The 12,630-nt window shown below is 42.3% G+C and overlaps 1 protein-coding gene across 2 annotated transcripts in view; it reads left to right on the top strand.

Moving 5' to 3' along the window:
• The first annotated feature begins 489 nt into the window (after positions 1–489).
• Positions 490–12,630, top strand: part of rasal1a (RAS protein activator like 1a (GAP1 like)) — a 286,840-nt gene continuing 274,699 nt past the window's right edge. For both annotated transcript variants that reach the window (XM_078554231.1, XM_078554232.1), the window contains exons 1-2: positions 490–908; positions 1,033–1,089. In XM_078554231.1, coding sequence (XP_078410357.1) covers positions 844–908; positions 1,033–1,089 — 122 coding nt within the window. In that variant the 5' untranslated portion in view covers positions 490–843. The remainder of the gene's footprint in view (positions 909–1,032; positions 1,090–12,630) is intronic.

A 12,630-nucleotide genomic window follows, 5' to 3' on the forward strand; every position in this document is an offset into this window, starting at 1 on the left:
TGGAGTTGAGGATGTCGGTGAGAAGGGGTATGACTCTTCAGCCCTTGCCCCGGATTTTAAGGTAGCCCCGGCCCCAATCCAGTCCTGTGGCCTTTTCAATTTTACACTTGCTTGGTGGCGGTCCAGCCTGAGGGAATTCATTGTTTTTAGGGTGTTGTTTTATTGGGAACAATGTTTGGTGTTCCCACTAATTGATCTTAAGCCTGATGACGGAAAAATACTAATTTCCATCATTAAACACAGCCACGGAAACCCTCTGTTTAATTATGCACATCACTGATTTCCTGCAGGAATATTTAACGAGGTTTTGATGCAGTTGGACCCAGTGTGCACGTACCTTGACACCGCAGTTCTACCATGCCACCAATAGTGGGCAGATTTGTTCCCTAAATAAACAGCACATTATGTTGAGAAGGATTTGTTTCATTATCTGTCAGCCCATTAAATCCTGTCTGTGGCTTTATCATTCATACCTTGCCAAATCCACACACACGTTGCCACTGTTTTCACAAACACCAACTTCTGGTTGGGTTGGGAACCGGCAGGGCTACTGAAGAGGGAGACTGACCTCTCGTGGTGTCAGTCTGGGCTTCACAAGAGCTGCTTGCTCACTGATCATCCTTAAAAAGCCTGGGCATTGGAAAATCCATACAGTCAGCGAAGAGATTCCGGTATTTCCCTCAAAACTGAGTGATAAAGGAGACACGAAGCTCGCCACCGAACAACATTTCAGCTGGAACTAAGCATGAATACAGCCAGAGTCAAGCCAAGCCCTCTCTGTCACCTGATGTAATATCGCCAGGGGAAAAAAATACAGGAAAGTTTTAATTGTTAGGAACCGAAATGGCTAAAAACACATCCTTGTATTTTCGTATCATCGAAGGAAGAAATTTACCAGCCAAAGACGTGTAAGTTTCCTGTTTAATATACACTGCTGCTTGGGGGGCAAAATATTCAAACGAGTTGTTGTTGATGCCGGTTTTAATACAAATGCCATGTTAATATCGTGCAAACGCCTGTCCTTTCTTATAGGTCTGGAACTAGTGACCCTTACTGTATAGTCAAAGTGGACAATGAGATAGTGGCCAGGTGAGTGACCTTCTTTATTGACACGGCTATGCTTGATCGATCTGCAGGCAGCATGTGTTTTATTAGCCAAGACTTGGATTTGATTCCCCCCCAAGAATATTTGCATATGAACAACTATTCATGTATGGACTAAGCAGCTGGAGTACGGGGGCTCCTGGATTTGCTGTGGTTGACTGGCGTGTACTTATAATTTGATGACATTAGCCTGTAATGTGTCTCCCCCAAAGCGTGCATTTCATGGGTGATGGCAGAACGCTGGACATTTGGCAATCTAACTGACTTGTTGCATTAAGAGAAGCTTTCACGAGGAGGCTGGAAATGTGGCGTGCCAGGTTCTGACGCGTATTTCGTGACAGAAGCTGTCCACGTTATCTTTGCAGAGATCTATTTTTCATGCACTTTCCCCCTTTCAGATATGGACCGCAGCAGCGGTGCAATGTACAGGTGCAATTGAGCTTTGTAGCTCGGAGAAGCCGCGGTTTCCGGATGATCAGTGAACGCGCCCCAGCCGTTTGTGTTATTTGAATGCACACACAGTGGCACATTTAAAATGCACCCCTGAAATGCTGTTGTGAGGCTGGCAAAGGCCATCAGTAAAAATCACATTCTGAGCAACTGCGCGTTTCGGTTTCCAGTCTGATTAACAGACACTTGGAAAAGTGTTTACAAACCTTAACAAACCCCTCCCATTTCTTTGCTTATATTTATAATCCAGTACCAAAACTCGTCTTAAACATTGTTTCTCGCCGACAAAATGAAAGGCGTTCAGGGTGGATTCCCCACCTATACATTGTAAAACAAACCAGGAAGATCAAACCACAGCACATTCTGTAATCAACTCGCTGGATACCGCCTCAGGAAACCTGTTGTGTGAATGGGAACAGAAACATCCCATAATTGGTTACGGAATGAACGCAAGTGGATAACCAGTGAGTGACCAAAACCACAATGTCAGACGAACTCTTTCATTGTTCAGTCCAAATCTGTGATGAGGGATATGGAGTCGAACCATGATTTTGGTTGAAAATATTTGTCAGCAGCTTAGATAAAAATTCAACACACTCCCTGGGAATCGTTCTGATGCCATTGAGTTCTGTGAGAACCACGAGGCCAAGAATGAATCTTGAAAAAGAATTGGCTGTTTCCCTTTAATGGGGCATGTTTTGGCGAGAAGGTTTTAATGTGCAGGGCACCCATGCTGTACGGTGGAAGATCAGTATCATTGGAAGATAAAAAATGGGTAGACAACTGAAAGTGATCAAATGCAATACCAAATTAGGAACCATAGGAGCTTGGAGCAGGAGTAGGCCATTCGGCCCTTCAAGCCTGCTGCAGCATTCGATAAGATCATGGCTGGTCTGATTGTGGTCTCACTTCGCTTCCATAACCCTTGACTCCCTTACCGAACAAGAATCTGTCTAACTCTGCTTTGAATAAATTCAATGGCTCAGCTGCCACTACTTGCTGTGTGGAATTCTCTTCCTTAGAAACTACCCTTTGGGAGAAAAAAAATCGCCCCATCTCTGTTTTAAAAGAGAGACCCCTTATTTTTAAACTATGTTCCATAATTTTAGTCTCCCCCACAAGAGGAAATATCTTCCGGGTATCCACCCTATCAAGTCCCCTCAGGGTCTTAGATGTTTCAATAAGAATTTAAATTCCGACAGCTGCTGTGGTGAGATTTGAACCCTTGTCCCTAAGGCTAATAACTCTGGGACGTTACCACTACACCACTGTCTCCCCTCATTCAAATTGAGGTTTGAATGTTCTGAGTGGAAGAGTGACAGTGGGCAGGCAGTGGTAGAAGTTGGCATTAGAGACAGCATAATAATGAGGTCTTGTGGTATCAATGCTAACTGCTTATGCTGACTGGCATTTATGCACATTCGTGATCAAATCTATTCCTTTATTCTTTATACCAAGGGGAGAATTTTCTCCCCGTCGGGAGGGGTTGTGCAGGGGCGGGCTCGGGCGGGCACACAGCCGATCGGCAACCTCGATTGGCTGGGCGCTGTCATTTTACGTGGGCGGGCCAATTAAGGCTTGCGCGCGAATGAGTGCAGAAATCTCTGTGCCTCAGGGAGATTACTTTCACTTTTAAAACATTGAATAAAGGTAACAAAAAAAAGTTAAGGGCATGTCCCCTCATGTGAAACTGTGACATGAGCTGGGACATGTGCATTAATTTTATTAAAAATTTTTCAAACACTTTAAAAACGTTCATGAAACCTTATCCCGCCTGTGGATGAGGTTCCATGAAAAATGCAAAGGCCACCTGGGCTCTTCGCCTGCCCGCCAACCTTAAGGTTGGATGGGCAGCTCAGCTAATTGCTTTATTGGCTGATTTCCACCACCAGAACCTCCAGTGCTGCATGCTAACAAACTGTGTGCCCCCTCCCTCACTCTCTGATCCAGAGTACTCCACACCTTCAGTAGAAGTGGGTGCGAGGAGCCCCAATATACTGCTCCATGAAAATTCCATCTAATGAGAATTGAGTGCGCAACCTGTGATTAGCAATTCCAGGCAAGTTCAAGTTATAGAAATCAGCAATTCGGACCAAAACTGTGTGCTAAATCCAGAATTTCAAACAGTTAGTTTCAATTAGTACTGCACCCATTTAGTGCCTGTTATCATCCTTTGGCCAGAATGACACCCAGAACCTTAAACCTATAGTGCTTCAGGCAGAAAAATCCAACAGACAACCAACAATGCTGCAACTGAGAGCTACAGCAGTGAAAAAGAACACTCCTGATCAAAACTAGCCTCTGACCCGCTCAATGCTCCCCCTACCTCCCCGCCTAACACCTGCTATCTCTGTTTCATGTATCTTGAGCTACATATGCCGCAGTAGTGATGTGCGAACCTGATACAGTACGGCATTGCAACTGAGAACAATTGCAACAAGAAAAGTTTATAGTCCTGACTATTAGTGACCTGTTCCATCTTGTCATAACTAAACAAATCCCTTACCAGCTTTCAGAGATAAATGGCCCTTAGACTCAAACCTGAGATTATGATGCAAAGAGTAACGCTGTTAACTACTTTGTTATAAGGTCACCTGGGTGACTTATTAATATTTGTTAATGTTCACCATACAAAGGAATTGTTATTAGTGTTTGGAATTCTCCCCCAGCAAACAGTGGAAGCTGGGTCATTGGATAAGTTCAAAGCCGAGTTAGACAAATGTTCGATTGACAAGGAAGTCGAGGGTTATGGGGAACAGGCAGGAAAGTGGATTTAAGGCCACATCAGATGTGCTATGATCTTATTGACTGGTGGAGTAGGCTTGAGGGGCCAAATGGCCTACTCCTGCTCCTATTTCTTGTGTTCTTATTTCTTAAACATGACAAGTTTGATTTGTGATTGTAATTTAGTTAATAAAACTTCAGCATCTGAACAGGAGCAAAAGCTCCATTTATTATACTTGCTTAACTTCAGGTAATCTAAAGTTCAGATGTTAACAAGTAACTTTACACCACACAAATTGTGAAACGTTTCTCACAACAGGTTTATTGCGGGAGCTTGGGATGTACATTTGGAATTTTTATCTCTGTTCATGTTTTGCCCCAGCCCACTGGCTTGTGAATTTTTGAAGTTTTACTTTAAAAATAAATGGTGCATTCCAGTTAATTTTAAACACTTTTTTTTTAACTTCACAACTTTCAGATTTTTAATCAAAAGATAGGAATAATAAGTGATGTTTGAGTTTATTCAAGTTCAGTTTTCAACCAACCAATAAGATCCTCATTCTTCCAAAAAGTTCTTGAACAGTTACTTTATTCTAATTTGTAGGCACTGTTCCCAGGCAGCATCTTCATTCTAAACCCAGTCTCAATCTCTACTGCGTCCATCCAAAAACTGAGGCATTCTTCACCCCGAGTTCAGAGCTCAAGCTAAGAGAGAGATTTTCCGTGCCTGCTGGTGCCAGTCAAGTTTGGTGGCGTGAGTGAACAATATGGCGCGATCGATTTCCCGATGGCGTGAAACCAGTTCGCGATCATCCGCTCAGCCTGCCAATGGCTGGCCATGTTCTCTGCCATCGGACGTCAGGCACCTCATTGTAATACAGCAGCATATCATTATAAGGCCAGCCTGTCAGAATCGTTCCCCTCCCGCTGGATCATCTGCCCACATTGGTGGGAAAACATGCTGACAACATTAGATAAGCAACGTGCACCTGGCGGGCTGCATTTCACTCGGGACTTCAAGGTTTGTTTGCCTACCTTGCTTTGGTTAGCACTCGCAGTCATCAGCGCCAGGCTTCACAGACAGCACCACATCACTTTTAGAGGGGCACACGGCAGGTTTCTACCTACCAGATCAGCCACATGTGGGTGGCTTTTCAATAGCTGCAGGGCTAGGGCTTGCTTGGCGAAGTGGGAAAAGTGGCCTCAGGCAAGGGAAGAGGCTGCAGTACAATGGCTGTATTGGGGAAGGAGGGTAGCCTAGGGTGTGTGTGGAGGGCACATGTTGATCTGTGCAAGTAGTCTCAAGATGGTGAGGGCTGACGAGACAGCCTCCAGTGGAGATGAGGCCAGATGGACACGTGAGGGTATGTGTGTGAGAGAGTGAGTGGTGATGTCCCTTGAGCTGGCAGTGAGTGAGATGCCACTGAATGTGTGATGGGCTTGAGCGTGTGAATTTGGAGTGATGAGATGGTTGCCATACCCTGGCTGCACGGATGAGACCATTCATCCTCTATATGCATTGGATGGCCAACCTCTTCTGTGCAGCATTGGTACTGATCATCACTGCCACCACCTCCCAAGCCTGGTTGGTCATGCTGCTGCCCATCCTGCAGCCAAAGTGGTGAGTAGAGGACATTGTGGCAGGCCTCCACGGCATCCAAAAGGCGTTCCAGTGATGTGCCGCTGAACCTGGGGGCTGTAGTCTTTTTGCCTTTCGTGGGCATCTTCCCTGCGGTAGTTGTGGGCTGGAAGTACTGAGATGTGTACACGTGGCTGGACTTTAATATGGCGCCCAGCTTGAGAAAGCAGCGAGGTGATGACGTGGCAGATGAATGAGAGCCCGCCTGCTATTGAAACGGCGTGTTTCCTGGGGATGCACAACTAATGCGGTGGGTTTGGGACGATACAGCGTGAAAACCAACCATTGCGGCCGACGGGTAAAACGTCATTTTACCCGTCCACGACCGCACTTCGTGCAAATCTGAGATGATTCCACCCTAGGGGAACAGAAGTTCTTTTGATCTCAATTAGAATGGAACCTGTAGCCTCAGCACAAAGTTTCAGCAAAGACACTGTATGTCTAGCAAGAATTGAATTCTATATTCATGATCTAGAAGGGACCTAACAAAAATTCTGCAGAAAACGTTGGGAAAACTGCAGATATAGTAAAGTGGGCCAAATTAAAAATCCATACTAGAGTTAAAGAAGATGCGATTGTAAAACAGTTTGGTACCTGAAGGAGAGTGAAGATGATGCAAAACAAAACTGAGCTTTTGTGCCATGTTTGTGTATGTGATTATAAATAAATAAAGAAATATCCTCTGCGCTCTTATTTTCTGTTGTTTATTTTTCAGCTTTGAAAATGGGTACACATCCAAAATGTAGGTTTTGTGTTCTCTCTCCAGGTGCTGATTGACCTTGTATAGTTTTCCAGTTTTCAGTTTTTGTTTTTGAGTAGTTATTTCAAAATACATCCTTAACTTGAGTTATAATTAAATTTGTGCAAAGCATAATAACTCATAGTGCATCTGGGCACAGCTCCTGTGCCTGCAAATGAATTTCTGATTTACCAAACACAGTCAGATTAGGAATCTTCAGTTGCAGAGAGGTCAATTCTGGATCCAAACAATAGCAGCAATGATAAGAACGTCACAAAATGGAACAGCAATCGGAAGAACATTGGGAAATAGAGCAGCAGAAAGATGAACATCACTAAACTGGGCAGCAATGAGAAGAGCTTCAATAGGCAAATCAGTAATAATCTCATGGCTAGATTCCTTAGTGAAGCAGGTCAGCTATTCAGCGAGTCACTTTTTAATATGATTCATATCCTTGTGTGTTTGGCAAACAAATCAAAAATGATCAGGTAAAAACAAAAAATATTGGAAATACACAACAGGTCTGTCAGCATCAGTAAAGAGAAAACACAAGATAATGTTTTGGGTTTAGGTCCTTCACCAGAAACTAAAAAGCCTTTGAAGCTTTATTTATAACCAATATTTATTTCTGAATTGTTTTGAAGATCTAGCAATACAACATTTACTAATAAGTTAAATGTTTCATTCACGAGCAAGGTAAATATGTTGCACAATATCTAGTAAGTAGAAAGCCCTTTGCAGCACCCTCACAACTTGCACCTCATCAACAACACTTGGATGCATAATACCAGGCTTCATGCCAGGTTGGGAATTTAAAAGGAAGAAGGCAAAGGGTCCTGAACAGCTTCGCTATTTGCTTCATTATGTTTTTCGCACAGGCATAAAGGTTAATTCCACCTAACTTTTATGTGAGCCTGACATTGAAAACTGCTCCTTTAGGCAGAATTTGCCTTTGTAAATTTTTCAGTGTTGTTGGTAAAATTAGTAGGTAATGTACCCTGTGTTTTGATATCTGTAGCAGCATTAAGTATTGGGGTCTGATAATCGTTCTTAACTGTGGTTTTTAATAAAATGTATTTAAATGTTGCAGGTCAATCCCCAGGTGGTGATGTTGATAGACACATAGCACCAACATATATTGCAATGTTACCCACCTAATTGGACAGGTGAAAAACAGTGTAGTTGAAGCCCTGTGATTATGGTTGGCAGTGACTGGCAGTAAGGCCTTCATGCACGGCTATTTATAATTGAATATAATATAGGATTTGTTAACGCCAGTAACAAAAGCAGTAATTTCTTAGTTTCCAAATTTTTTAAATTCTGGGTACTCTTCAATTTTTGTTTTTGCTTTACCTCTTGGCACAGTTTAATTTTCCAGCAAGTTATGTTAATGGCAACAAGTACACTGCTGCTATGGGAAAAATAAAGGGGTAACCAGAGAGAATTGCCACCTACTTTCTGATTGCTCTTTCTTGCTGCAAGAGAGCAGTGTTTGGACATGTGTGAGCTTACTTTCCTAAAAGGCCCTTTCTCAATCAGATAAGACTGCAGTATTAGACTGAGTTAACTAGGAATTCAGCTGTATGCTTAGACAACACCTGGGGAGGGGGCGGGGTGAATGGGAAATGGAGACTTTTTCCACCTGATCTGACCTCATCCACCCAGATGTACTATTGGGTTGGACTTTCCACGGTTTACTGGGAGTGTTTGTGTTTTGGGGAAAATAATAGTGGGGGTTTAAATATTCTAATATGTGGCACTATCCATTGTGCCAAGAGCTCAGACTTGCTATTGACAATAAGCCTTTTAATGCCAACCCAGAGGAAATCAAGCCCATTGTTATTACCGGATCTGCTCCTGACTTCTGCAAGAACTTTGTGACCTGAGCAGCAGTTATAAAGACACAAGTAAAACGGAAACAGTCTGGCTGCCTATTACTGTGCTTATTAATCCTGTACAGGATTGAGGAAACTATTTTTTGTCCTTTAAAGATTTGCTGCTACTTTCCTCATCGTTTACCATGCAAGAATCCTTTGTCACTCAACAGACCCTTAATTTCTCCGGAGAGAATAGTGACATTTCATTTTTGTTTGTGTTCTAAATTTAAATTGTATTCTTTACTTTTATTTTACCTCTCCTTCAGGTTTTAGTGTTTTCAGTTATCCTGGTCTATTTTATTCATTAATCTCAGGCCTTTGCTATGAAGCCTCCCCACTTTGCACGAGTTCCAAGAAAATGGGCCTCCACTTACCAAAGTTCAAAGTTTTGTTTTCTGTTTCTCTGTACTTTATGGCTTTCTGCTATGGCTGTGCACATATTTGTTTTTCAATGCTTATTACCTGAATGTGAAGTCAGGAATGCTATCCATTAGGAATTAGTGTCTTAGGAATGTAGGAACAGGAGGAGGCCATTCAGCCCATTGAGCCTGCTCCAACGTTCAATGTGATCATGGCTGATCGAACTGCAATGCCTTTTACCCACACTATCCCCATAACCCTTTACGTTATTGTTAATCAGAAATCTATCAATCTCTACCTTAAACATACTCAATGACTGAGCTTCCATGGCCCTGTGGGGTAGAGAATTCCAAAGAGTCACAACCCTCTGAATAAAGAAATTTATTGTCATTTCGGTCCTAAGTGGCTTCCTCTTATTTTGAAATTGTGTCCCCTGGTTCTAGACTCCCCAACCAGGGGAAACATCTTATCTGCATCTACCCTATCTATTCCTTTAAATGTTTTGTAGGTTTCAACGAAATCACCTCTCATTCTTTGAAACGCTAGAGAATACAGGCCCAGTTTTCCCAATCTCTCTTCATAATACAGTCCCGCCACCTCCAGAACAAGTCTGGTGAACCTTTATTGCACTCCCTCTATGGCAATAATATCCTTTCTGAGGTAAGGGGACCAAAAATGCACACAGTACTCTAGGTGTGGTCTAACCAAGCTTCTATACAATTGAAGCAAGACTTCACTATCCCGTACTCAAATCCTCTTACGATAAAGGCTAGCATTCCATTAGTTTTCCTAATTGCCTGCTGCAGCTAAGTGTCACATGAGCATGCTGCCTATTAAGGAATGCTGCCTGCTCGGTTCATCAATGTTTACTGTTAATTAAAGGAAATGATGGACCAAATTTAATGGGCCAAACATTTCTGCAGCAGGGAATCTCGCAGCTTCCCCTTTAGTTAGAATTGTTCTCATATGTTTAAATTTATTGATTTTCTTGCTCACAAAGTTGCTGGGAGTGTGAGCTGGTAGCGCAGTGAGGGCATCAGGGCATCTTGGACTTTGGTGAACAACATCGGTGTTGCAGGAAGACTGAGTGGGGGTTTCTATGACTGCTAATCCATCACTTTGATTGGTAGGCTGACTTCTTCCTGCTGGCCTTAAATCAGATAGGTGATAGTTTTTCACTTTTTCTAGCTAATGCCATGATGATGATGTTACAGCTACTGGCAGTAAAACTCTTCCAGCAATTAGTGGAAGTGCGGAAATCTCACTGATGTTGTCTTTAAGTCTTTTAGCAATCTGAAGCGAAAACACAGTTGAATTGGATTGTAGTTTTCATGTTCTTAATGGATGCATAAGCACCAGAATTAACTTAGAGATGAACTCTAGACTCCCTTTCTGTTTAAAATGTTCTAAATTTATTTATGTCTAAGCTGGTTGATGGGACTGTTTTCATTAGAACAGGAGATTATGGGTTGATTAAGTAGAGATGTTTGAAATTCTGAAAGGATGGGACAGAATCGATAGAATCAGACTGATGGAAGGGTTTAAAATGCGGGGCAGAGGTATAAGATTTAACACTGTAGAGAAGCCAATGACTTTTTTGAAATGGCTGCTAAAAACACAGAGTGGCACAGATCAACTTACCTGTTGGTGCCTCTGTATCTCAAATGTGATCTAGTTAAGAATTGGGAATTCTCTATATAGGGGAATACAGGGAAGGTATCTGCGTTCCCATGATATCCTTCCTATTAAGTTAGCACTAAAGTACACTGCATGGACTGTCTGACTTCATCCCCTTATCGTCCCAACCAACATTGGTCTTGGTGCATAACCATTAGGAATTTTCAAAAAAATATCTGGCTGATTTTACAGTTAAGCTGAGCTTGTGTACTGTTCAATTCTTCCAGTCACTTTGTGTATTAATCCCTTTTATTGATCTTCCCACTGATGTTTTTAAAGATTGTTGTTAGAATTTTGCAACTTGGTTGGTTCACACATTACATTTTGACACACGGTTTACAAGTGTGCAAACTAAGTTTAATCATGATCTAATGGTCAATACTTGTAGAACATTGCACATTTCTCTACTGGGGATATTGAACAGGGGCAGAGGTTGTCCTTTGGGAGATTCTGCTGTTCAGTGTGGCTGCCGTTTTCCTTCCTCCTACCCTGCGACCAGTTTTTATTTATAGCACACAGACGTTCATACTTTTATTTCTTCTTAAGCCTATAGATTCATTTATGGCACAGAAGGAAGTTATTTGGCTCAATGAGCCCATGCTGGCTCTCTGTAAAACAAACCAGTCAGTCCCATTCCCTCTGCCCCCATCCCCCATCCCCATAGTCTTGCAAGTTTATTTCCTACAAGTGCCCATCCAGTTTCCATTTGAAATCATTGATTGTCTGTGCTTCCACTACCCTTATGGTCAGTGAGTTCCACGTCATTACCACTTGCTAAGTAGAAAGGTTCTTCCTTACACCTCCACTCCCTCACACTGCAACTCTTGCCCAAAACCTTAAATCTGTGTCCCCTCTTCCTTGTACCATCAGCTAATGGGAGCAATTTTTCCATGTCTACCTTATCCAAAACTGTCATAATCTTAAAAATCGCAATCAAATCTCCTGTCAATCTCCTTTGCTGCAAGGAGAACAACCCCAGCTTCTGCAACCTAACCTTGCAGCTAAAATCCCCTGTCCTTGAAACCATTCAGATAAATCTCCTCTGCACCCTCTCAAGGGCTCTCACACCTTTCCTAAACTGCTATGACCAGAATTGAACGCAATAATCTAGTTGTGGCCTAACCAGAGCTGTATAAAGGTCCGCCGTACCCTTTTTGCTTTTGTACTCAATGCCTCTAATTATGAAGATCATATGCTTTGTTAACCATTCTCTCAATATATCCTGCCACCTTCAAAGATCCATGCACGTGTATCCCAGGTCCCTCTGTTCCAGCAACAATTTAGAACTGTGCTATTTAGCCTATAATGCCTCTCTATATCCTTTCTGCTAAATACATGACCTCACACTTCTCTGTATTAAATTCCGCCAGCCACTTGTTTTCCCATTCTGCTAGCCTATATAGACCTTGTTGCAGTCAATTTGCATCATTCTCACTGGCCATAACTCCAAGTTTGGTAGCATCGGCAAATTTAGGAATTTTACTTTTATTCCAATATCCAAGTCGTTATACATATATTATTTTATATATATGTGTAAAGCAGTGGTCCTCCAGTCTGAAAGACAACCATTTACCAGACTCGCTGTTTCCTTTGCATAAGCCAATTTTTTATCCAAGCTCAAACAGACTGTCCTATTCCATGAGCCACAATTTTGTTAATGAGCCGTTTATCTGGTACTTTGTCAAATGCTTTCTTAAGAGCCTTAAAGACAACAGCCATTGCATTCCCTTATAGTTTCTGTATAATTGCTTTCAATAGATTGCCCTTTTGATGAAGGTTTGTACTCACCACTGGGAGATGCAGGCGCTGGGTACAGAATACTTTTCCATCTTTTTAAATCCACTATCCACATCAGAGACTGTAAGACTGTTTATAAGATGGGAGAAATAAAGAGCAAAGTTCCCTCTGATCACCCAAACAACTAAACCTCTACTGAAATCTTAGAAAAGGTGCCCCCTGATAGGCCAGTGTAAATTTTTCCATTCCCTACAACAGCTATCCTTTTGATCACTTAATAAGATTTTCAGTTTGGTGCCAATTAGTGACAAATTTGGGGGAAT

This window comes from Cetorhinus maximus, chromosome 12 (assembly GCF_964194155.1).
Source record: "Cetorhinus maximus chromosome 12, sCetMax3.hap1.1, whole genome shotgun sequence".
NCBI classification, from domain to species: Eukaryota; Metazoa; Chordata; class Chondrichthyes; order Lamniformes; family Cetorhinidae; genus Cetorhinus; species Cetorhinus maximus.